This window comes from Dendrobates tinctorius, unplaced genomic scaffold (assembly GCF_039654945.1).
Source record: "Dendrobates tinctorius isolate UK_male_01 unplaced genomic scaffold, ASM3965494v1 ptg000475l, whole genome shotgun sequence".
Taxonomy (NCBI): Eukaryota; Metazoa; Chordata; class Amphibia; order Anura; family Dendrobatidae; genus Dendrobates; species Dendrobates tinctorius.
This window is the reverse complement of record NW_027362137.1, coordinates 250,877-277,759: the sequence shown is the minus strand read 5'-3', so window position 1 is coordinate 277,759 and position 26,883 is coordinate 250,877. Positions and strand designations below refer to the sequence as shown.

Below are 26,883 nucleotides of genomic sequence, written 5' to 3'. Positions count from 1 at the left end.
TAAACATGGCTGATTAACTCCTTTCAGCACTTGGTATGCTGGAGCATTTGCTAGGATGCCATCACGGAAGCCAACACCCTACATGAACCATAGCTCCCCTCCAGCACTTTGCCACTGACTGTCACAAACCCCAAGCTATAGCGCTACAGCTTGGTTACAGATTTCCAGACTCCAGTTCATTTTCCGGCCATTAGTAAATTATGTATTATGGAACCTAGATTTATAATATCGATATACAACATTTTATTCCAGGATCTGAGTGGTGGATGACTACCAAATATTGTGAATTACGGATGAAAAGTGTTGAAATGCTACAAAAGAACCATCAAGATTGAAACTAAAGCAAAAAATCAGTACAAATTTACCACCAACCATAGTGTCTGACAATAGTATGAGTTTTTCCCAGGGGCATTGTGGGGGGAGAGGAGAAGATGGGGGCAATGTAAGAAGATCAGCCAGTGATAAGTGTTTGCGGCAGTTTATTGGACCAAGTTGGCCATATTGGATATCTACAGACAATTCTCTGAAGGTCACAGATTACAAACAAGATACAGACATTTTTATTCCAGACTTAGTTCTGGTCAGGGCAAAAACAGAAGGGCTGGGGCAGTTGAAGGGGTTAATTTAAAGGCACATTATAATCAAACCAGACAGTGAAAAAGAATGTCACGTTTTTCTAAGGATCATGGGGTAATTTACAGGCAGCAGCATGGAAGAGCATCTTATGGCAGGAGATAGGACACCTTGAGCTGTAGTGCGGAGGCTGTGAGACTGCAGGTACTGAAGACGGTTGTTCTACAGAAGATGAGGCAGCAAACATGGAGAGATTGTCCACATAGGACACCCCGATGAGGCACCACAAGACAGAAGTGATGGCCACTAGGCTAAGGGGGTTACAGTGTAAGGTGCCTCTGGAACTTTGATGGAGTGCTGGAGAAGAGTTACAGAGTCTGATGTGTGGCGGTGTACAGTGTGAGGAAGACAAGGACTGGAGATGATGGAAACAAACATGGAGATGGCAGATATAGAGTTGGAACCAGCAGGGAGCAGCTCCACCATCTGCTACACGACAGATACAAACCAAAATGGAGCCTTGTACAGATGAAGCGTGGAGGTCACCAGCATCTGTGCGGCCTCATCTATAGCGCTCTCACAGGGGTTCAGCAATAGAGAAGTCTACGGTCAGTAATTATCATCTAGACAATTATTTTATTACCTATGTGCAGTTAAAACCACAAATCAACAAGGTCTAACAGATGAAAACGCACAGATAAGACCCTCATCATCCATGAACCAGTCCCCCCACCCCCATGCACAGAGGTGCAAGGAGAGGGAAGCAGGTGACGGAGGGACAGGATTGGCAGACTCCGGCTTGTTGCTGGTGAGTGTTTGGCACACATAAAAGATGGCCCCATAAAGCTAGAGAAGACCACGGAGAGCCTGGAGGTCACCACTTCCTGTAGGCAGAGCTCCTCTGGTTCCAGGGACTGCTCTCTCTGTGCTGGGGCCCAGGGTCTCTATGTGGGTTAAGACTAGAGTCTCTATATTGGTCCCAAGGATTCTTAGTAACCATGCTTTATAACACAGTGCCCCGAATGATCAACTCTGGGTTCTCAATGTCCTTTCTGCTCTGCACCATCCTGAGTTCCAGCTGAGGATATGACGGTCTCACCCCAGGTCCAGCCAGAGCTGCAACGAGACAATAATCAGAATTGTTCCATGCACACCTCACATTAATGACCAAAAAGACTCTAGTGATGTGGTGGCCCCTTCCCCATATTTCTAGCCGAGGGTCCACATACTGCACACACAGACGTCTCAACCCTTCTTCTGCCCGGGACTCACTGTGTGCACTGGTGATGGTTCTCTGCAATACAAGCTGCATCGCGGACACGGTCTTCTCACACGCTAGCTGCAAATCACAGGAATAAGTCAGGACAAGGATTCAGTGTCTCACAGTAAGGCTAAGATGACACGGGCGCAGAAAAAAAATCAGGATCTTCATTCAGAAAATTGGGACGATAGATGATAAATAAGAAAATTGCTTTTTTACAGCAGCAATTATCAATAATTTACACGACCACTATCAATTTATGTTGCAGAGGCAATGCATCTGCAAAAAGTTAACGCTACATGGAAGCTCCATCCTGCAAACATGGGAAGATTACCAAAATCTCCTCCTCTGCTTACGTCACCAAGAGCTCCAGAAGATGATACAGGAGATATACACGGTCATAGATTTGATTGTAATATCTATAAGCCTTCATACCTGATAGTGAATACTGAAAGCAAGACTATGACCTCTAGATGACCTTCAATGCAAGGGACCCCCTGATGTGAACAGGTAGTTACAGAGGATTATCTGATGAACCGCAGATCTGGCAAGGCTGAGAGAGGGATCTCACTAGCGAGATCGCTAAGTGTGACAGGGCCTTTAGTTTCAACAGAAAGGCAAACAGGTTACTTTAAAATCCTTTGTCATTATTTTGCAAATTATGATTTAAGGTTTTTATGAACGGCATAGATATGACAGCTATAAGAAGCATATTTCTGAGGTCGTATTGAAGAGGCGAATGTGGCGCATTTTCTTACATCACTGGCAGTTATGGCAACAACTTCAAATTAATATTACTCAGATGGATGATGCTATCCATGCCATGTGTCTTATCTATATAAGGGTAAAATCGGGATAGAAAACGTGACAGTAATCTCTCCCGCTTGGAACATCCAGGGGCAAAGATATCATGAAAGTTGGGCATCCCATAATTTTCTATGAGAACTATTCACAACCCTGACAATACCAGTTATGAGTCACAGGAGGGGGTTATGTGGGCGTGACTTGTGTTAATAAAAGCAAATACCGAACTATGATCAGGATCAGTCCTGGCAGACAAAGTGGGCTGTGGTTCTGTACAGTTACCCCACAAAAACGAAAGCTCCCTTGATAAAAATCAGAGCCGATCCTGCGACATGAGGTTTAGTACAATTCTTCTGCTTATCCTTTTTATTTTGTAATTGTATATATCGCATTGTTTTGTTACAATTTTCTATAATCTTTTGTATATTTTGATTTTTGCCTGAGTAAAATTAACTGTGGTTAGTTATAACAAATTATAATGATTATCCTCCATCCCATAGTGCAGTGCCCATATACCTATCCGCCATCTCATAGTCCCGTGCCCATATACCCATCACACATTCTTCATCTCATAGTCCCGTGCTCATATACCCATCAAACATATCCTCCATCTCATAGTCCCGTGCCCATATACCCATCATACACATCCTCCATCTCATAGTCCCGTGCCCATATACCCATCATACATATCCTCCATCCCATAGTCCCGTGCCCATATACCCATCATACATATCCTCCATCCCATAGTCCCATGCCCATATACCCATCACACATATCCTCCATCCCATAGTCCCGTGCCCATATACCCATCACACATCCTTCATCTCATAGTCCCGTGCCCATATACCTATCATACATATCCTCCATCCCATAGTGCAGTGCCCATATACCCATCATGCATATCCTCCATCCCATAGTCCAGTGCTCATATACCCATCATACATATCCTCCATCCCATAGTCCAGTGCCCATATACCCATCACACATCCTCCATCTCATAGTCCCATGCCCAAATACCTATCATACATATCCTCCATCCCATAGTGCAGTGCCCATATACCCATCATACATATCCTCCATCCCATAGTGCAGTGCCCATATACCTATCCGCCATCCCATAGTCCCGTGCCCATATACCCATCATGCATATCCTCCATCCCATAGTCCAGTGCCCATATACCCATCATACATATTCTCCATCCCATAGTCCCGTGCCCATATACCCATCATGCATATCCTCCATCCCATAGTCCAGTGCCCATATACCCATCATACATATTCTCCATCCCATAGTCCCATGCCCATATACCCATCACACATCCTCCATCTCATAGTCCCATGCCCAAATACCTATCATACATATCCTCCATCCCATAGTGCAGTGCCCATATACCTATCCGCCATCTCATAGTCCCGTGCCCATATACCCATCACACATTCTTCATCTCATAGTCCAGTGCCCATATACCCATCATGCATATCCTCCATCCCATAGTCCAGTGCCCATATACCCATCACACATCCTCCATCTCATAGTCCCATGCCCAAATACCTATCATACATATCCTCCATCCCATAGTGCAGTGCCCATATACCCATCATACATATCCTCCATCCCATAGTGCAGTGCCCATATACCTATCCGCCATCCCATAGTCCCGTGCCCATATACCCATCATGCATATCCTCCATCCCATAGTCCAGTGCCCATATACCCATCATACATATTCTCCATCCCATAGTCCCGTGCCCATATACCCATCATGCATATCCTCCATCCCATAGTCCAGTGCCCATATACCCATCATACATATTCTCCATCCCATAGTCCCATGCCCATATACCCATCACACATCCTCCATCTCATAGTCCCATGCCCAAATACCTATCATACATATCCTCCATCCCATAGTGCAGTGCCCATATACCTATCCGCCATCTCATAGTCCCGTGCCCATATACCCATCACACATTCTTCATCTCATAGTCCAGTGCCCATATACCCATCATGCATATCCTCCATCCCATAGTCCAGTGCCCATATACCCATCACACATCCTCCATCCCATAGTCCAGTGCCCATATACCCATCATACATATTCTCCATCCCATAGTCCAGTGCCCATATACCCATCATACATATTCTCCATCCCATAGTCCCATGCCCATATACCCATCACACATCCTCCATCTCATAGTCCCATGCCCAAATACCTATCATACATATCCTCCATCCCATAGTGCAGTGCCCATATACCTATCCGCCATCTCATAGTCCCGTGCCCATATACCCATCACACATTCTTCATCTCATAGTCCAGTGCCCATATACCCATCATGCATATCCTCCATCCCATAGTCCAGTGCCCATATACCCATCACACATCCTCCATCCCATAGTCCAGTGCCCATATACCCATCATACATATTCTCCATCCCATAGTCCAGTGCCCATATACCCATCATACATATTCTCCATCCCATAGTCCCATGCCCATATACCCATCACACATCCTCCATCTCATAGTCCCGTGCCCATATACCCATCATACATATTCTCCATCCCATAGTGCAGTGCCCATATACCTATCCGCCATCTCATAGTCCCGTGCCCATATACCCATCACACATTCTTCATCTCATAGTCCAGTGCCCATATACCCATCACACATCCTCCATCTCATAGTCCAGTGCCCATATACCCATCACACATCCTCCATCCCATAGTCCAGTGCCCATATACCCATCACACATACTCCATGTGTGATGGGTATATGTCCATCACACATCAGTCCACTGTGTAATTCTCCTGATGATTGGAGGCAGCGGAGTGCTGCTTCCTGACAAATTGGTGTTCTCCTTGACATATGTACAATGCAGTCACCAGTCACCCACATCACCATCGCAGAGATTACCTTAAAGTTGTTGGGGTGAAGGTGAGTCCAAGCCAACAGCATAGCTGCAAAGAGATCTCCAGTACCCACAAACACTGCGTCAACTCGCGGTAGTTCAAAGCTAATCCTCAATGTCTGGATCTGTCCGTCCTCCCGCACTACAAAAAAGGCAGAATAAGCAGGAGGTGTTCATGAGAAGCAACACAGTTTCATGATTTTTATGCCCTGTCATTATGGTTAAAATGAAAGTGTCCCCCTTTTATTAGAATGTGTGTTCGACCAGTGTTTCAAGTCTCCGGGGTCAGCGCGTGACAGCGGCCAGAGTGGTGAGGCCCCAACAGCAAGCGGCCAGCGTGTGTTGATCCCCTGGTCTAGCCTCAGGGACGGCAGCCAGAGAGTGACGATCCTCAGGCACAGCGGCCAGAGAGTGACAAGGCCCACCCCCCAACGAGCGGCCAGCACGAGTATAGCCTCAGGCACAGCGGCCAGAGAGTGACAATGCCCCCCCCCCAACGAGCGGCCAGCACGAGTATAGCCTCAGGCACAGCGGCCAGAGAGTGACAAGGCCCACCCCCCAACGAGCGGCCAGCACGAGTATAGCCTCAGGCACAGCGGCCAGAGAGTGACAAGGCCCACCCCCCAACGAGCGGCCAGCACGAGTATAGCCTCAGGCACAGCGGCCAGAGAGTGACAATGCCCCCCCCCAACGAGCGGCCAGCACGAGTATAGCCTCAGGGACAACGGCCAGAGAGTGATTAACGCCCCTGGCCAGCGTCTTGCTTGCGTCGAGCCCCTGGGGCCAGCATGAGTCTGGCCTCTGGGACAGTGGCCAGAGAGTGATGAACCCCCTCGTTGAGAGGCCAGAAAGTGACAAGACTCCTCCCAGCGTGTGTCGAGCCCCTGGGGCCAGTACCAGCAGAAGTCTGGTTTTAAGGACAGTGGCCAGAGAGTGTTGAGCTCTCCCCGAGGCGAGCAGCCAGCGTACGTTGAGCCCCCCGGTGCAAAAACGAGTCTAGCCTCAGGGACAATGGCCAGAGAGATGAAAACCCTTGCTGAATGGCCAGAGTGACGAGACTCCTCCCAGCGTGTCAAGCCAGCAACAGCACAAGTCTGGTTTTAGGGACTGTGGTCAGAGAGTGATGAGCCTTCCCCATGGCGAGCAGTCAACGTGCGTCAGGCACCCCTGGCCAGGGAGTGATGAACCCCCCCGGCAAGTGGCCAGCACTCAGGGTGAGCATGCTATGTGAATTAGCAAATGAGATTAATGCAGGGTTGTATAATAGGGAAAAATTGTGGTTATCATCCACGCTGCTATCCAAATAACGGTCCAGCCATGTAGATGGTGAAGAAATGGTATTTTATTCTCTCAACGCGTTTCGAAGTCTACAGGACTTATACTACGATTTGGTCATCGGTTTGACCTGTGGATCCGCTGCAGCTTGTGACTCGGATGTGTCTATATGCCTTGGTATCATAAAAATCAGGTGAGTGCAAACTGATAACTGATTAAAGGATTATTTTAGCCTTGGATAAGGGGTACTTCACACTAAGCGAGATTGCTAACGAGATCGCTGATGCGTCACCAATTTTGTGATGCATCAGCGATCTCGCTGTGTGTGGCACGCATCAGCGACCGCCCCCCCCCCCTGCCGGGTATCGCTGATCGTGCAGGAGTGACCTGGGCCGTTTTATGATCATTGGTCTCCCGCTGGCCAGCAAGCATCGCTGCTTGTGGCAGCGGGAGACCAATGATCAGCGAGGCTCCCAGCGCTGTAAGTAGACACTGGGAGCTGGTATTCAAGGTAAATAGCGGGTAACTAAGCGTGCGCGTCCCTTAGTTACCCGCTGTGTACCCTGGAAACCAGCGTGCTCGCGGTGGGAGCTGGTATCCAGGGTACACAGCGGGTATCTAAGGGACGCGCGCGCTTAGTTACCCGCTATTTACCTTGGTTACCAGCGTCCTCGCTGGTCCTGATCGCTGGTGAGTCTGCCTGTTTGAGAGCTCACCAGTGACCATGTAGCGACGCACCAGCGATCCTGACAAGGTTGTATCGTTGTCGGGATCGCTGGTGCGTCGTTTTGTGTAACGGGACCCTAAGACCCTATTAGCGCTCTTTTCTACTGCAGTATTTTGCCTGTGATTACTGCAGGGTTGTGTCCTGGAGCAGAGTTTGGAGGGTGGGTAAACTAGATGGAGCTGGAGTGAGAGATTGTGCACATCATTGGGGGCTCTGTACTAGAAACGATAGATAATTTGGATATCCGTGAGAACAGAATGGTTAGTTGTGAAAAGCTCAAGCCTAGGTGATATTAATGGAGACCTAGGATGAGAGACCTAAACAAGGAGTTACCAAACATCTGACCCCATTTAGGAAACAGGAGGGAGGAAAGATTTACATGTAACTCCGAGCGAGATTCAATGTTCAAGTTGTTTTGACCAAAAGCAGAACAGCAGTCAGTGACCGATGAACAGAACGTTAGTGCTCACAAGCGTCACCGAGTCCTCACCTCGTCTCTGGCTCCCCAGTGTAATGAGATAATCAGAACCTCGTGATGCCGGGAGGTCTGAGCTGGTGATGACCACGGTGCTCGGTCCCAGAGAATGTAACATGTCCATGACCTGAGAGACGTAAGCGGTATAAATCACAGTGCAGGACAACAGTGAAGACACAGTGGGGATCTGCTCACCTGCACGGCCTCCTGCTGTGTGCGGATCTTACGTCCAGTCAACAACCTGAGGAGGAGGAAAGTGTTAGAGGACGGACGACCACCATTCCTCTACATACAGCTGCCTGCCGTAGAAATCGCCATCCTCCGCTTACAGGATCAGACACACATGACACGTCCTTCACCTGGGCCCATCACCTCCATCCCAGATTACATCCATTAGCAGATATCACTTTATGAAGGGACTGGAGCAAAAACCTAACAGTAAATGTCGCTTGTGGGTCAGCCGATGCCGTATGTCGAGGTACAAAGATTCACAGTTGGACAGACACCAGAAGCTCAAAACAGATAATAGTGCAAATATTGGGGCAAATATTGCAACCATGCTACCCAAAAATGCTAAAGCCCTTCTCACATTCCCCTGTTATTTATGTATCAGGACTCTCCATTAAGGTACCAACCCCCCAGCACCTACACCAGACCCAGGACAGACACTTAAGGAGGAAAGTGCAACCGCCAGAAAGACCTCCAAAAGGTAATTCCATGTCACCAATTACAGGAGGCGCAGCTTTGGAGCACTAATTGCGGCTGGACAGCAGGTTCCTTGGGAGGTGGACTGGAGTGGAGGCGATCAGCTGAAGACCCCAGGTGGACAGTAACATGCTGACACAACTGACCACAGAGCAAATATACGGCTTCTCCATGCAGGATACAAGGACACTTACTCTGCTTCAAATTGGTTTGGAGTGATGATATCAGCGACCGGGACAACCAGATCTTTATAGACTGGGAGAAGCTCCTCCGGGACATACTGACGAGAAACAGAGAAATGTACCAGCAAGAGGAGTCACAGCAAGAGGAGAGGGGGTCAGAGCGTGAGAAGAGGGGGTCAGCGTGCGAGTGGACGGGGTCAGAGTGTGAGGGGGCAGGGTCAGAGTGCAAGGGGCGGGGTCAATGTGTGAAGAGAGGGGGTCAGAACTGGAGGAGTGGGGGGTCATAGAGAGGAGTCTGGGTCAAAGCATGAGAAGAGGGGTCAGGACGTGAGGGGACTGGGTCAGAACGTGAGGGGACGGGTCAGAGCTTGAGAAGAGGGGGGTCGGAGCGTGAGGGGATGGGTCAGAGCGTGGCGTGAGGGGATGGGTCAGAGCGTGAAGGGAGTCAGCGTGTGAGAAGAGGGGTCAGAGCGTGAGGGGACAGGGTTAGAGCGTGAGGGGACGGGTCAGAGCGTGAAGGGAGGGAGTCAGCGTGTGAGAAGAAGGGTCAGAGCGTGAGGGGACAGGTTCAGAGCGTGAGGGGATGGATCAGAGCATGTGGAGACGGGTCAGAGCATGAAAGGAGTCAGCGTGTGAGAAGAGGAGGGTCAGAGTTGGAGGGGATGGGTCAGAGCATGAGGGGACGGGTCAGAGCGTGAAGGGAGGGACTCAGCGTGTGAGAAGAGGGGTCAGAGCGTGAGGGGACAGGGTCAGAGCGTGAGGGGAGTCAGTGTGAGAAAAGGGGTCATAGAATCATAGAATGGTAGAGTTGGAAGGGACCTCCTGGGCCATCTGGTCCATCTCCCTGCTCAAAGCAGGAGTCGCTAAATCATCCCAGTCAGATGTCTGTCCAGCCTCTGTTTGAAGACTTCCATTGAAGGAGAACTCACCTTCAGAGCGTGAGGGGACAGGGTCAGAGCGTGAGGGGACGGGTCAGAGCGTGAAGGGAGGCAGTGTGTGAGAAGAGGGGGTCAGAGCATGAGGGGACGGGTCAGCGCGTGAAGGGAGGGAGTCAGCGTGTGAGAAGAGGGGTCAGAGCGTGAGGAGAGGGGCTCAGAGTGAGAGGAGAGGGGCTCAGAATGTGAGGGGACGGGGTTATGAGACTTTTAACGGCTAATAATAATATAAGTGATCTTACACTGCAGCCTCCAGACTTCTCATGTCTCGTCCTCAGGCAACAAAGCTTCTAAAGAAACACTAATATATGCACAAAAAAACAGAGGCGTGGCCTAATAAACGAACATTTAAATAAACAAGCTGAGCTCAGAGAATGAGTCCTTCATTGAGTTAGATTAGTGGAGTCAACGTTTTGTAGTCCCAACATCCAAGATCTCATCCTTACTCTCAGTTTCTGTACAGTTTCTCCCACAAAGAGATCCCCAACAGGACACATAGTTGTGTGAAAAAGTGTTTGCCCCCTTCCTGACTTCCTATTCTTTTGCATGTTGGTAACGTAAATGTTTCAATCACCAAACAAATGTAAATATTAGACAAAGATAACAGAAGTAATCAAAAATGCAATTTATAAATGAAGGTCTTTATTATTAAGGGAGAAAGAAATCCAGGCCTACAGGGCCCTGTGTGAGAAAGGGATTTCCCACTAACCCTAATAACTCATTGAGCCGCCCATAGCAGCAACTACTGCAATCAAGCATTTGTGATAAGTGTCAATGAGTCTGCTACAACGCTCTGGAGGAATTTTGGACGCTCATATTTGCAGAATTGTTGTAATTCAGCCACATTGGAGGTTTCCGAGCATGAGCCGCCTTTTTAAGGTCATTACAGCATCTCAATCGGACTAAGGTCAGGACTTTGACTGGGCCACTCCAAAGTCTTAATTTTGGTTTTCTTAAGCCATTCAGAGGTGGACTTGCGGGTGTGTTTTGGATCATGGTCCTGCTACATAACCCAAGTGTGCATCTGTAATGTAGCAATTGTATTCAGAAGGATTGGCACCACCTTTATCCGCAGGCTTAACAGTGATCTCCTCTCCTTGCTGTTCTTCAGGCTATGAATTGCCCTTCTCTCCTGCACACTGATGTTAGGAGTTTCATTTAGACATTCTGTGTCGTCCATGATATTGGACAAAAAAAAAAAAAAAGGAGTCAATATATTGGTCTAAAATGGTGTTTTGGCCAGGAGGAGGTGTCCAGTCAGACTGTTTCTTGTCCTGCAGTCTGACTTGTATTTTGCTCCTTAGAAGCCTCAGCATGAAATATGTCCTTCAGTCTCCTGAAATATTGTTCCATGTCACTAAAGTTCTGTTTTGTCTAGAGCTTTGGTAGGACAAAAGGTGAGACCTCTGGAAAGCCCACCAAGTTGTAGTTTGGTGGGTTTGTGAGATGAATTACCCAGCTGACTGTACTTGTGTCCCGCTCGCAGTCTTGCCCCATGCTGTTGGGCTAAGCAGGACCTTCATTGGTGCTGGAACAGAATCCTGCGTTGAGTGAAGTCTGTGAAGTTTCGTTTTGTAGTCTAGTAGATATGACTGCAGTGTTGCAGAATAATGTTGCATTTTCTGCTGCACATTTCCAGCAAACAGACTCCTTAAAGTTAGTATTTGCATTTGGACCTTTTCTTGGTGCTGTAGAAAACATGTATAAGGCGATTCCGTATTCTCTCCGAAGTTCTGTAGCAGAGGTGTTGTGAATAACGAGTATTGCATGTGTTCTGAAGAGGATTCTTTAAGCTCAGTCCTTTGGGTATTAGATGTTCCTTCTTGCATCTGGTAAAAACATGGGAACACTCACAGAATAAATCTCAGGGCGGGTAGAAAACGCCTTTAAACCACTGGCAAGGAAGACAGCTAGCTATTTACAGGACACCACGGACCTTTTAAAAAAAGCTATCTACAATAGGTCCTCTACCTAAGAGTGACATCTTAGCCACCATGGATGTGAATCCCTGTAGTCAAATATCCCACATGAAGATTTACATTTGGCAGGCGGATAGTCTCTTGTAGCTAATAGGATCCTTTCTGAGTCTGTATTAAGACTCACCAGATTTATTGTCACACATAACTTTTTCTATTTCGGAGAGTAACTAGATCTACAACGCACCGGAACTGCTATGGGCAGCAAAATGGCCCCCAGTATGACAATTTTTTCATGGCTAAACTGGAAAATGACTTTTTAACATCCTGCTCCATCAAACCCTTGGTCTATTTCCATTACATCGATGATATCCTAATAATCTGGACTGAGTCTAAACAAGAACTTATAAAATTCCATGACAAATTCAATACATTTCATCCCACCATAAATTTAACATTGGACCACTTAAAAACTTTCTGGATACCACCATAAAAATTCAAAATGGCTCAATCCAGACATTGGTGTATCCAAAACCAATTGACCGTCCCACATACCTCAGATGGGACAGCTTACACCCGAAACACATGAAACAGTCCATCATCTACAGCCCTTACACAGAATTGTATCTGTTCCAGCCCAATGGATTTAACCCATCTTAAGACATTTTTAAATCAATGCTACCTCCTCACCTCTACTGATGATGACATCATTAGGGCCACAAGGATCCCTAGAGGTCAGTTACTTCAATACGGAGAAAAAAAGGAAAATAATCGTGTACCTCTGGTGGTGACTTACAACCCACAGCTTGAGGTTACTCAGAAAAACTGCTAAAAAACTTCATCACATCCTACACAAGGATGACCGGCTAAAGACAATACTCAAACTCCCTCCCTTGTTGTGCTACAAGCAACCTCCAAATTCAAGAAACACCATGATCCCAGAGTCAATGCCCTCGGATACATCAAGAGGAACTTATCCGTGCAATGTGAAAAGCTGCAAAACTTGCACTCATGTAGAGACCAAAGACAAGATACATATTCCCAATACACAGCAGGACTAAAAGATTCCCGGGACATTCATATGTTCCTCTTCCAATGTTCTGTAGTGAATTCTGTGCACAATATGTCCTATTGGGGGCCTCTGTGTGGAAGAAAAACGAAGTTAGTTACCGGTAACAGGATTTTTCAGAGCCCATGACAGCACCACGGAGAGGGGATCCACCCTTCAGGGACAGGAAACCTACAGGTAAAAGGGCGGTACCACTCCCTCACATCAGTTGGTTTACAGAGCATCGGAGGACCTCCAGGTTAATGACATCAAAATTTATATGCTTTATCATATCTATCAGAAAAACACCGTGCTTATACATAAACACACTACAAATATTAGTAAAAAAGTGCCCACCCATGCGTGATGGGAGGGAATGAACGGGTGCTGTCATGGGCTCTGAGAAATCCCGTTACCGCTAAGTAACTTTGTTTTTCTCTATCCCGCATGATAGCACCACGGAGAGAATTACAGAGATTTGTAACTTAGGGAGAGACCACAGCCTGAAGGACCCTTCTCCCAAAGGTCAGGTCAGAAGAGGTTAGATCTAGACGATAGTGCCTAAAAAAGGTTGAAGGTGATGACCGGGTGGCCGCCTTACATAATTGTTCTATTGATAGCTCTGACCTTTCCTCCCAGAAGGTTGCCATTGCTCTTGTGGAATGAGCTTTCAGCCTCTCTGGAATGACATTTCCACTGGATGAGTAGGCCAAGGCTATAGAATCTCTTATCCATCTTGCCAGGGTACTCTTGGAGGCTTTGAGTCCCTTTCTTGGTCCCTGGAAACACACAACGATAGATCCATCCTTCCAAAACCTCTGGGTGGACTCTAGGTACTGAACTAAACATCTCCTGACCTCGAAGGTATGGAATCTTTCTTCTTCCCTATTCCTAGGGTTAGAACAAAAGGAAGGACGGACTACCTCCTGGGACCTATGGAAACGAGTTGCGACCTTTGGTAAGTAGGCCAGGTCAGGTTTTAAAGTAACCCTATCATCCAGTATCTTTGTGAAGGGAGGACTTGTGGATAAGGCCTGAATATCACTTACCCTCCGGGCTGATGTTAGAGCCACCAGGAGGGCAGTTTTTAAAGACAGGATTTTTAGAGTAGCTGAATCTCAAAGCTCAAAGGGGGGCCCTGTTAGAGCTGATAGGACTAGATTTAAATCCCAAGATGGAAGCCTTTGACTATCGGCCTAGATCTAGCGGCGGCCCTGATGAAACTTGTTACCCAGGGGTCACCTGCTACGTCATGATTATAAAACACACTATGGTAGCCACAAACTGAGCTCACCACAAAGAAGCGATCCACAAAGTTATATAAAAAATTATTTTTATTAACAAAATCATGTACATTAAATGGGCCACATACCCATAATTACAAGAATATCAGAGAAAGGGACTACAGCATTATTTCACTAAATATATTGCTTAGGTAAAAATATATGATGATGTTATGAGGGTACGTCCCATAACAGTCCATAGTACAACATCTTATATCCATATGTAAAATAAATCCACTAGTGCTAAAAATTAGCATCTATTACACATAATATTATCCTTGTTTGCACAGTGGAACACCCTCAGAACATCACCATACACGATTAGACCCATAATCTCTCATAACATCAGATTGAATCTATGATGGCAAAAAAGGAGATATAATTAATCAATGCTAGATGAACCTACAGCATTGTCTCCCATACCCCACTATACAGTGTATGAGTAGAGCGACCCATATGTTAATGGCAACCATCAATGAAAACTTTTTAAGGAGATGGAGACATAATGGGGACAGCGGCTGGATTTCACTTGGCACATTATAAGGTATCTACATTATGTCTCCATCTCCTTAAAAAGTTTTCATTGATGGTTGCCATTAACATATGGGTCGCTCTACTCATACACTGTATAGTGGGGTATGGGAGACAATGCTGTAGGTTCATCTAGCATTGATTAATTATATCTCCTTTTTTGCCATCATAGATTCAATCTGATGTTATGAGAGATTATGGGTCTAATCGTGTATGGTGATGTTCTGAGGGTGTTCCACTGTGCAAACAAGGATAATATTATGTGTAATAGATGCTAATTTTTAGCACTAGTGGATTTATTTTACATATGGATATAAGATGTTGTACTATGGACTGTTATGGGACGTACCCTCATAACCTCATCTTATATTTTTACCTAAGCAATATATTTAGTGAAATAATGCTGTAGTCCCTTTCTTGGATATTCTTGTAATTATGGGTATGTGGCCCGTTTAATGTACATGATTTTGTTAATAAAAATAATTTTTTATATAACTTTGTGGATCGCTTCTTTGTGGTGAGCTCAGTTTGTGGCTACCATAGTGTGTTTTCTGATCTATTTTGAAGTGCCATTCTTGCATTATTGGACATAGTGTTGAAATATTACGTCATGATTATACAGTTAGGTCCATATATATTTGGACAGACACAACATTTTTCCCATTTTGGTTCTAGACATTACCACAATGAATTTTAAACAAAACACTTCAGATGCAGTTGAAGTTCAGACTTTCAGCTTTCATTGGAGGGTGTCCACATTAACACTGGATGAAGGGTTTAGGAGTTTCAGCTCCTTAACATGAGCCGCCCTGTTTTTAAAGGGACCAAAAGTAACTGGACAATTGACTCCAAGGCTATTTCATGGACAAGTGTGGGCAATCCCTTCGTTATGTCATTATCAATTAAGCAGATAAAAGTATATCCTAAATGGTGAGGTCTACCAAAAATGGCACTTCAAAATAACACAAATATCATAACAAACAAAGAAGTAATGCCATAAAATATAATATTTTATTGAGGCACACAGGCTAAACTTTAAAAACCACAATAAAAGGAGATTCCGGTTCAAATAGGCCAGACAAGGTAAGTATACAGATAAGTATAGCTTTATACAGAGAAAATAGTAAAAAGCAACAATGATCTACCAGTAGGGGATCACATTATATCTCATGTAACATCATAATGACTGACAGATATCTTCCTACAAAATTATTATGCTCTTACTGCACAAGTTATAGTGTACTGAAGACAGGTAGAGCATGCCTAGTAACCACCTAAGATGTAAATCATCCTGTGAAATAGCCCAAGTGATATGTCAGTACAAATAAAGGTCATATAGTATTGGTATACTGGACAAGTGGTCTCCCCTGCACAACAGAAAAAGGTCAGGCACCATTGCACACATAAAGTGCATATAATAAGCCCATACAATATATATATATTAGCTGATCTATAATAAATATGCCAAGTGCGATCATAAAGGCAGGTGCTAATTGTACTTTTAAGGTGCTGACTGACAGGCCCCGTTCTAGCCCTTTTTGTAGAAACTCCAGGATTGCAGTAATTGGAACCCTATCCTGAACTCTTGCACTTGAGGTGGACAGGAACTTTCTCCAGGTCTTACCATAAGCTCTCGTGGTGACAGCTTTTCTACCATTTAAAAACCTCTGTTAATAGTGCCCCCTCAAATTCCATGCTGTTAAATGAAGGTTCACTGAATGAGGGTGGAACACCGGCCCCTGGGAAAGAAGGTCCGGGATATCCGGCAGAACCCAGGGATCGGTGATCGATAACATCCTCAGCCAGGATAACCAAGTTCTTTTTGGCCAGAAGGGGGCTATTAATATTAGTCTCGACCCCTCCTCCCTGACTTTCCGTAGAAACGCCGGGATGAGGATAGTTGGGGAGAAGGCATATGCCAGCTTGTGAGTCCACGGAATCATGAAAGCGTCCAGGGCTTTGGAATTCCCCCTGGGATCTAGGGAACAAAATGCTTCTACTTTTTTGTTGAAGACATCTGAAAACAGGTCTATGACCGGGGTCCCCCACATTCTCACAATCTGCTCGAATACTGATAGGGCGAATGGGTTCAGAACCAGTCTCAATTGATGTCGGCTCAGAAACTCTGCTTTCTGGTTTTCTACCCCCAAATGTGTAATGCGGAAAGGGACAGGAGATTGTGCTCTGCTAAATTGAGGATCTGGGAAGTGGAGTCCATCAGGGCCCTGGATCTGGTTCCCCTTGGTGGTTTAGGTAGGCCACTACCACCTGATTGTCCAAGAACACCCGAACGTGATGACCCCGCAGAATGTGTAGGAAGCCTGCAAGTGCGTGACCTACTGCCAAAGTTCTTTCTGGCTCGAAGACGACTCGAGCTCCCGGCCTCTCAACTCTCCGAGTGATTCTGTCGCCCAGATGAGCCCCCCACCATGTGGGGCTTGCATCGGTGGTATCTACCCGGGATACTTCCGTTACCCATGGAATCCCTTTGGACAGGTTGTCGGCATCTTTCCACCAATCTAGATAATGAATAGTGTCTAGGGTCAGAGTCATATGGCCCTCTAAGTGACCCTTTAATGTGTTTTTTTTTTTTAGGATGTCCCACTGTAGATCCCTGGTGTGCAATTGTGCCCACTGAACTGCTGGTAAACAGGCTGAAAGGGAACTTGGTAGCGACATGGCCTTCCTCAAGGTCATAGAGGGGTTGAGAGAGGCTCTTGACACTAGATCTATGATCTTCCCCTTTTTCTTTGTTGGAAGACAGCATTCATACTTCCGGGAGTCCAATGTTAACCCCAGGAATTACTGTACCATGTTTGGCTCTAGCCTTGATTTTTTAAGGTTTAGAAGCCGGCCCGGTTTGTCAGGGTACTCATTACTCTGTCAATCTGCTCTCCACAGCGTTGAACTGAGTCGCTCGCTATCAAAAAATCATCCAAGTAGGGGACTATCAAAATGTCCTGTTCTCTGAGGTGAGCCATCATTCTACCTCTAATTTGGTAAATATCCGGGGGGCTATTGATAGCCCGAAGGGAAGGGCTCTGTATTGGAATTCCTTTATCCCCCCCATGTGAACCGCTAACCTGAGGAATCTCTGGGACTCTCTGTGAATGGGGACGTGATAGTAGGCATCGCTGAGATCGAGGACGGCCATAAAACAGTTCAGAAACAGTACTTTGATGGTTGATTTTACTGATTCCTTTTTGAATTTTTGAGTCTTCACATAGCCATTCAGTTTCCGCAGGTTTGTTATTGTCCGATAGGACCCGTCTGGCTTGGTGACTAGCAGGGCCGGCGTCAGGACCCGGCGCACCCGGGCGTGCCGGGGCCCTGGCGAGATGGGGGAGCCCACTCGCGCTGTCTGGGTACCCACCGCCATGCCCCGCATGCACTACCCCATCCTTCGCCCTCTCCAAGAGCCACTGCAGTGGGTCATCGCTAGGCTATGTTCTCTTCTGGCACAGGACCTGTGATAAGGTCACAGGAGGGGAGGAGTCAGTGGTCACATGATCAGAAGCGTGTCTGCAGGACTCTGCTGTGTAGGCTGTCATGGTGCTGGATGAGGGTCTGGGAAGTTTGTGTGTGGGGTCAGGAGGGGTTTACAGGGGGAATGGAGCAGAGCCGTGTGTGTATGGAGCACAGCCGTGTGTGTACGAGGTGTACGGAGCAGAGCCGTGTGTGTATGGAGCAGAGCCGTGTGTGTACGAGGTGCACGGAGCAGAGCCGTATGTGTACGAGGTGTACGGCACGGAGCCATGTGTGGATGAGGTGTATGGAGCAGAGGCGTGTGTGTACGGAGCAGAGCCACGTGTGTATGAGGTGTACGGAGCGGAGCCGTGTGTGTACGGAGCAGAGCCACATGTGTATGAGGTGTACGGAGCAGAGCCGTGTGTGTACGAGGTGTACGGAGCGGAGCCGTGTGTGTACGGAGCAGAGCCACGTGTGCACAGAGCGGAGCCACGTGTGTATGAGGTGTACGGAGCAGAGCCGTGTGTGTATGAGGTGTACGGAGCGGAGCCCGGAGCCGTGTGTGTACGAGGTGTACGGAGCGGAGCCATGTGAGTACGAGGTGTACAGAGCGGAGCCCTGTGTGTACGAGGTGTACGGTGCAGAGCCGTGTGTGTATGGAGCAGAGCCGTGTGTGTATGGAGCAGAACCGTGTGTGTACGAGTTGTACGGAGCAGAGCCGTGTGTGTACAGAGCGGAGCCACGTGTGTATGAGGTGTACGGAGCAGAGCCGTGTGTGTATGAGGTTGAAACGGGGTCTACCCAAGCTGGGGTACCTCTTTCAGTACCACCCCGTGTTTTCGGAGGTCCGCTCTGCGTTGGCTGGAGTCTGAATGAATGACGCTGGCTGGAATTCCTTGGTTACATGGGCGCATATAAAAGATCACTGCTTCTCCATGTATTTCCAGTCTGACAACACTTTACTCACAGGACACAGAATATATCACAGAGATACAGAGGGCCGGCCAATAGAAAAGCGGCAGGCCAGACATGCATTACAAATGCTGCAGGTGGCCGGAGCCTGCTGATGTTTACTGTGGGAATTACAAAGGTGGGGGGAGGGCGGACAAAAGGAGAATATCGTGTCCCCTCTGCCTGGGGCGCAGCCTGTGGGCTGATGCATTAGGGACATGCATCTCACATAGAACCTATTATACATACATATAACTGCACAACATATTCTGGGTGCTGAGTGGTTCTCTAACATGTAACAGAGGTGTACGGAGCGGAGCCCGGAGTCGTGTGTGTACGAGGTGTACGGAGCAGAGCCGTGTGTGTACAGAGTGGAGCCACGTGTGTATGAGGTGTACGGAGCAGAGCCGTGTGTGTATGAGGTGTACGGAGCGGAGCCGTGTGTACGAGGTGTATGGAGCGGAGCCGTGTGTGTATGGAGCAGAGCCGTGTGTGTACGAGGTGTACGGAGCAGAGCCCGGAGCCATGTGTGTATGAGGTGTACAGAGCGGAGCCGTGTGTGTACAAGGTGTATGGAGCGGGGCCGTGTGTGTATGGAGCAGAGCCGTGTGTGTACGAGGTGTACGGAGCGGAGCCGTGTGTGTATGGAGCAGAGCTGTGTGTACGGAGCGGGGCCACGTGTGTATGAGGTGTAAGGAGCGGAGCCGTGTGTGTACAAGGTGTACGGAGCAGAGCCCGAAGCCATGTGTGTACGAGTTGTACAGAGCGGAGCCGTGTGTGTACGAGGTGTACGGAGTGGAGCCGTGTGTGTATGGAGCAGAGTTGTGTGTACGAGGTGTATGGAGCGGAGCCATGTGTGTATGGAGCAGAGCCATGTGTGTAAGAGGTGTACAGAGCCAAGCCGTGTGTGTACGGAGCGGAGCCACGTGTGTATGAGGTGTACGGAGCGGAGCCGTGTGTGTATGAGGTGTACGGAGCCGTGTGTGTACGAGGTGTGCGGAGCGGAGCCGTGTGTGTACGAGGTGTGCGGAGCGGAGCCCGGAGCCATGTGTGTACAAGGTGTACAGAGCGGAGCCGTATGTGTACGAGGTGTACGGAGCGGAGCCGGATGTGTATGAGGTGTACGGAGCGGAGCCACATGTGCACGAAGCGGAGCCGTGTGTGTACGAGGTGTACGGAGCGGAGCCGGATGTGTACGAGGTGTACGGAGCGGAGCAGTGTGTTAGAGGTATATGGAGTGGAGCCGGATGTGTACGGAGCGGAGCCGGATGTGCACTAGGTGTACGGAGCGGAGCCGTGTATGTACGAGGTGTATGGAACGGAGCCATGTGTGTAGTGCACAGAGCTGAGCCGTGTGTTTACAGAGCGGAACAGAGCCGAGTATGTACGGAGTGAAACCGCGTGTGTATGGAGCGAAGCCGTGTGTGTACAAGGTGTAAGGAGCGGAGCCATGTGTGTAGGAGGCATACAAACCGGAACCGTGTGTGTATGAGGTGTGTGGAGCCCTGTGTGTACGAGGTATATGGTGGGGAGCATTCATAACTCCCAACCGTCCCGGATCCAGCGGGACAGTCACGATTTTGAGAAAGAGACTGCCCCAGCCGGGAGCTTACTTTTCCCGCAGACACAGGATTACACAGCGGAGCCCCAAAGAGCACTTTAAAACTCACACGTGACGTTCTACCGGAAGTGACATGATGAAACTGACCGGAAATGAAGAAATTTCAGGAGGAGATTTTGACGGAACCATGGAGGCACTTCAGGGAATGCTTCAGATCCATCACCGTGTCCTCCAATAGCAGGATCGCCTTGGTATCGGGGATGCCAGCCATGTGAGCGGATCATGATATGTCCTGCTTCAGGAGGCTCAGGTGGGCACCACAATGGGAGCCGGGCTGCCATGGTATCTTTATAGAATATTTATTTATTTCTTTTCTTTCATTCCCATCTTTCTTTCTCTCTGTTCTTTCTTTCCCCTCTTTCTTTCTCGCTCTGTTCCTTCCCCTCTTTCTTTCTCTCTACCACTCTGTTCTTTCTTCTCTTTCTTTTTTCTCTCTCTGTTCTTTTTTTCTGTCCACTCTTTCTTTCTCTGTTCTTTCTTTATTTCTTTCCCCTCTTTCTTTCTCTCTCCCTCTCAGTTCTTTTTTCCTCTTTCTTTCACTCTGTTCTTTTTTTCTGTTCACTCTCAGTTCTTTTTCTTTCTTTCTCTCTGTTCTTCCCCCTCTCTTTCTCTGTTAATTCTTTCCCCTCTTTCTTTTTCTCTCTGTTCTTTCTTTCCCCTCTTTCTTTCTTTGTTCTTTTTCCCCTTTCTCTCCCTGTTCTTTCTTTCCTCTCTCTCTCTGATCTTTCTCTCTGTTCTTTCTTTCCCGCTCTCTGTTCTTTCTTTCCCATCTTTATTTCTCTCTCTCTGTTCTTTCTCTCTACCTCTCTGTTCTTTCTTTCTCTGTTCTTTCCCCTTTCTTTCTCTCCCGCTCCGTTCTTTTTTCCCCTTTCTTTCTCTCTGTTCTTTTTTTCTGTTCACTTTCTCTGTTCTTTCTTTCCCCTCTTTCTCTCTGTTCTTTCTTCCCCCTCTCTTTCTCTCTGTTCTTTTTTTCTGTTCACTCTCTTTCTCTGTTCTTTTTCTTTCTCCGTTCTCTCTCTCTGTTCTTTCTTTCTTTTTCTCTCTGTTCTTTCTTTCCCCTCTTTCTTTCTCTGTTCTTTCTTTTTATTTCTTTCGCTGTTCTCTCTCTGTTCTTTCTTTCCCCTCTTTCTCTCTCTCTGTTCTCTTTCTTTCCTTCCCCTCTTTCTCTGTTATTTCTTTCTCTCTGTCCTTTCCTCTTTCTCTCTCTGTTCTTTCCCATTTTTATTTCTCTCTCTGTTCTTTCTTTCCCCTCTTTCTTTCTTTCTGTTCATTTCCCTCTTTCTCTCTCTCTCTGTTTTCTTTCTCTGTTCTTTCTTTATTTCTTTCCCCTCTTTCTTTCTCTCTCCCTCTCTGTTCTTTTTTTCCCCTCTTTCTTTCTCTCTGTACTTTTTTTCTGTTCACTCGCTTTCTCTCTGTTCTTTCTTTCCCCTCTTTTTCTCTCTTTTCTTTCTTTCCCCTATTTCTTTCTCTCTGTTCTTTCTTTCTTTCCCCTCTTTTTGTTCCCCCTCTTGCTATCTGTTCTTTTTTTCTGTTCACTCTCTCTGTTCTTTTTCTCTCTGTTCTTTCTTTCCCCTCTTTTTCTCTGTTCTTTCTTTCCCCTCTTTCTTTCTCCTCTTTCTCTCTCTGTTTCTTTCCTCTCTTTTCTTTCTTTCCCATCTTTGTTTCTCTCTGTTCTTTCCTTACCCTCTTTCTTTCTTTGTCCTTTCTTTCTATCCCCTTTCTTTCATTCTGTTCCTTCCCCTCTTTCTCTCTACCTCTGTTCTTTCTTTCCCCTCTTTCTTTTTTGTCTGTTCTTTTTTTCTGTCCACTCTTTCTTTCTTTCCGCTCTTTCTTTCTGTTTCTTTGTTTTTTCTTTCACTCTGTTCTTTCTTTCCCCTCTTTCTTTCTCTATTCTTCCTTTCTCTGTTCTTTCTTTCCCTTCTTTCTTTCTCTGTTCTTTGTTTCTTACGTACACTAATAAATAGCCTCCTTCACATGAGCGAGTTTTGCCACAGAGCGTGTGTCCGTGTGGATCAGATCCACGCGGAGACAAGTCCATTTTTGGCCGGCACCACGGATGCCACACAGCATGAATCGTGCTATGTGTTAAAGGGGCGCCCACTGAGACTCTTTCGCCCGGGGCCTTCAAATACCTGGAGCCGGCCCTGGTGACTAGGAACAACGTGGAGTAGAATCCCTTCCCCCTTTCCTGAGGTGGGACTTCTTGTAGGACAGATTTTCTCACAAGGTCCCTGATCTCGCATTCAAAGGCCTCTTGATCTTGTGAACATGATCTTAGGGGAGCTACCACAAATCTCTGGGGAAGGAAAGAGCGGAAGTTTATTCGAAGACCCGCCCTGACCAGATTCAGTATCCAGGCACAGTTTGAGATTTTTTCCCAGGCTGGAAGGAAATGGGATAATCTTCCCCCCACCCTCAGAAAATCGTCACTTTGAGGTCTTTTCATCTCGTGAAGAGTTTCCGAAGAGGAAGCCCCTTGTCCTTCCTTTTCTCTTCTTCCCATCTATTCTACACTTGTTCTCACCCACAAAGCTCTCCACAGCGCAGCACCCCCTACATCTCCTTCCTCATTTCTGTCTATCGGCCTAACCGACCGCGGCGCTCTGCAAGCGACTTTCGACTAACCTCTGCACTAATCCGTACCTCCCACTGCCGACTCCTCCGCGCTGTGCCAATCCTCTGGAATTCTCTACCCCAAGAAATTAAGGCCATCCACAATTTGCATAGTTTTAGGCGCTTCCCTCAAAACACATTTGTTCAGAGCGGCCTATCACGTTCACTAATCACAGTCATTCTATGTGTAAGTGTGTGTGTAGCCCATTCACTATCTCCATCCATTCCTCACTCCCTCAAGATGGCTGGACCATCATTGTAAATACACCATTGTAAATACACAGCTGTACTTTGTATCTCCCCCACATCATTGTAGATTGTAAGCTCTCACCAGCAGGGGCAGCTTATTGTGCTTTAATTATTGTATTGTTAAAGTTGTTACTTATGACTTGTGTTTTGAAACTGTTAAACTGTAAAGCGCTGCGGAATATGTTGGCGCTATATAACGATTATTACTACTACTCTCTCAGGGGCCTTCTGTGGAAGAACTTTTGTGTCCGAAAGGACCGTTTAAGCGAAGGGACCCCCAGATTCGGGAAACCCTTCTTATCACCTGCTTTCTGAAGGATATCGTCCAGTGTTTCCCCAAACAAAAATTGACCCTCACATGGGATTGAGCACAGCTTAAGTTTTGTCTGCAAGTCTCCTTGAGCCATAGCACCCTACTGGCTGCATTTGAGAGGGCTGAAGACTTTGATGTTAGCCTGACAGAATCGGCTGATGAATCTGTCAGGAAAGCAGCTGCACCTCTTATCAAGGGAATAGATTCTAGAATTTTATTCCTGGGTACCCTATCTCGAAGCTGCTTTTCCAACTTATCTACCCACACAATAAGGGACCTGGAGGTACATATCGCTGCTATGGTGGGCCTAAGGTTTCCTCCTGCCGACTCCCATGCTCCCCTGAGGAAGGTGTCCACTTTTTTGTCTAAAGGGTCTTTCAATGAAACCATGTCCTTGAAGAGGAGGGCAAATTTCTTCGAGGCTTTGGCTACTGCAACATCAAGCTTTGGGGCCTTGATATGGATGCCTCCTCGTCAAAGGGGTACTTTCTCTTAAGGGAAGGCATTGAGGAATTTTTCCTGTCAGGATTTTCCCACTCTTTCTTAATCAGGCCCTGGATGTTTTCGTTCATGAGGAAAACTTTACATTTCTTTTGGACTAACCCCCCAAACATTATATCCTGAATCGTCTTGTCAGGGTGAGGGTCTATTACTCCCATGATTGATCTTACTGCTTTTACTAGGGTATCAACTTCATCTAGGGAAAAGCAGTGATGTCCCTCAGATTCATCGTCCGAGGATGAGAAGGGATCTGGTACATCTGAGGAGACTTCCCCGGAACTAGGGGAATCCCGACTGGGAGCAAACAACAGTTTCCTTTCTTTGGACCTTATCTTCCTGTTTAAGGAACTAAAGCCCCCGTTACACACTGCGATATCACTAGCAATATCGCTGTAAAGTCACCGATTTTGTGACGTTGCAGCGATATTGCTATCGATATCGCTGCATGTGAAACTTACCTCCGACCGGCTCCCCCGCTGGTAATCGCTGATGGCGCGAGAAGCTGCTGGACCATTCCTCGTCGTCCACTTCCTGCGGCGCTTCCTGCTGTGACGACGAGCGACGCGTGGAGCCGGGCGGGAGGATGCAGGATCGCCGCGTCTGACAGGTAAGTAGCGACCCCCGTCCCCAGCGATGTCGCTGGTGAGATCTGCCTGTGTGGCAGCTCACTAGCGACCACCTAGCGATTCACCAGCGATCCTGACCACGTCATATCGCTAATCGGGATTGCTGGTGAGTCGCTAGGTGTAACGGTACCCTTAAAGGCACTTTCAACCTCTCATCTGATAGCTGATCTCCATTTGGAGGCGAAGTCTGGGGTTTCCTATTACTTGTCCTATGCAAGAACTACAAAGCTTCTTGTCCCAGGATACCGGCAATGCTCTGTTGCACATAGGGCAACATCTATTTTTTTTGTTTTTCCCGATCTCTTTTGTCCCTAAAGGGAGGAGAGGAGACCCCAATTACATAGTGAACTTTCACAAAGAGTACTCACTCCATATCACTCACCCCTATGGCGTAGCCGCAGGTACCAGTTCAGGAGGAGGGATAGGATCTGAAAAGGGCTCTTTCAATGATGATTTCTCCTTCGTGCTCCTGCTGCGTTGTGTGGAGTGACTGCTGGATTTCCGCTTGTCTGAGGAAGGACATCTCTCCTGCGGCTCTGGCAGCTGCTGCTGATTGCTGTCCTTAATGATTCTGCAGGACTGCATACAGCAGGGAGCGCTTGTACACTCCTACTTTTGACTTTGCCACCCAGCGCCGTCACTTCCGGTCCCCCTCCTGCGACCACGCCACTAGGGAGCTTCTCACTGCGTATGGGAACCCGGAAGCCCTGCTTTTACTTCCGGAGAGGCAGCCATCTTGCTTCTGCCTTCAGGACACGTGCTACCCGCACATGTCCCCCGGGATTCAGCAGCCCCTGCGTTCTCTCTGGAGCGGTGGCCGCACATACCCCTGCTCACCCTGCAAGACCCGGCGGTCACAGCAGTGGCAGCCTCAGGCATCGCACCAGCCGTGACAGGGGCCTCCCCGCTGCCGGGACTTGGACTGTCCGACGCCTGTATCCGGAATCTTCAGTATCTTCCTGCAGGTACCACACAATGAAGGTTCCCCATCAGGGACAGGAAATCAACTGATGCGAGGGAGAGGTACCGCCCTTTTATCTGTAGGTTCCCTGTCCCTGAAGGTCGGATCCCCTCTCTCCGTGGTTCTGTCATGGGGGATAGAGAAAAACAACAGAGACTGAGAGCAAGGATGAGGTCTCATCGTCACACAATTACAGGTAAAAAAACATTTACCGATGACACAAAATTTAATAAACAATATTAAAGTTATATTCATTTAAAATACAAAGACATTGAGGGGTTTGGGAATACAAACTTATTAGAGTCTTCGATTACATTCACACAGGACTAAATCTGTCAGAAGGATTCACGACTCACTACAGAATCTGAGGAATCTGCTCCAGAGACATTAAGGCTGTGTGCACACGCTGCGGATTTTGCTGCGGTGTACAGTACCATGATTCCCTATGGGAATCAAAAACCGCAATGCAGACGGTGCGGAATTTTCCGCGCGGATTATCTGCGGTTTTCAATCCGCAGAAAGAATTGACATGTCAATTCTTTCTGCGGATTCTGCTGCGGTTTGCCATCTCCTCCATTGAGGAGATGAAAAACCGCAGGGCAAAACCGCAGAGCAATCCGCAGGTAAAACCGCAGGTATTTTGACCTGCGGATTTTACAAAATCCGCACCTAATCCGCAGCGTGTGCACACAGCCTAAGAGCACCAGGCCTCTGATCTTACTTGGATACTGGGACTTTAAAACTTTCACACCACCAATCTAGTCCAACTAAGGATTAATTCTCTGAGCTCCGCGTGTTCATATAAATGTCTATTTATTATGCCATGTCTGTGTTTTTTGTGCATAAATTTGTATTTCCTCAGAAACTTTTTTTTATACAAGGCTGAGGAAGAAACCTATAAGAAGTCTTGAAAGCTTGCTTTGTAACATCATTTTATTTTTATAAGCCATTAAAA

At 47.3% G+C, this 26,883-nt stretch overlaps 1 protein-coding gene across 1 annotated transcript in view; it reads right to left on the bottom strand.

Annotated features, from left to right (window-relative positions):
• Positions 1–462: 462 nt before the first annotated feature.
• Positions 463–26,883, bottom strand: part of PDXK (pyridoxal kinase) — a 53,183-nt gene continuing 26,762 nt past the window's right edge. Inside the window, exons 6-11 of the mRNA XM_073564723.1 lie at positions 8,925–9,010; positions 8,221–8,266; positions 8,041–8,152; positions 5,554–5,690; positions 1,846–1,912; positions 463–1,689 (exon numbers count right to left, since the gene is read on the bottom strand). Coding sequence (XP_073420824.1) covers positions 1,577–1,689; positions 1,846–1,912; positions 5,554–5,690; positions 8,041–8,152; positions 8,221–8,266; positions 8,925–9,010 — 561 coding nt within the window. The 3' untranslated portion in view covers positions 463–1,576. The remainder of the gene's footprint in view (positions 1,690–1,845; positions 1,913–5,553; positions 5,691–8,040; positions 8,153–8,220; positions 8,267–8,924; positions 9,011–26,883) is intronic.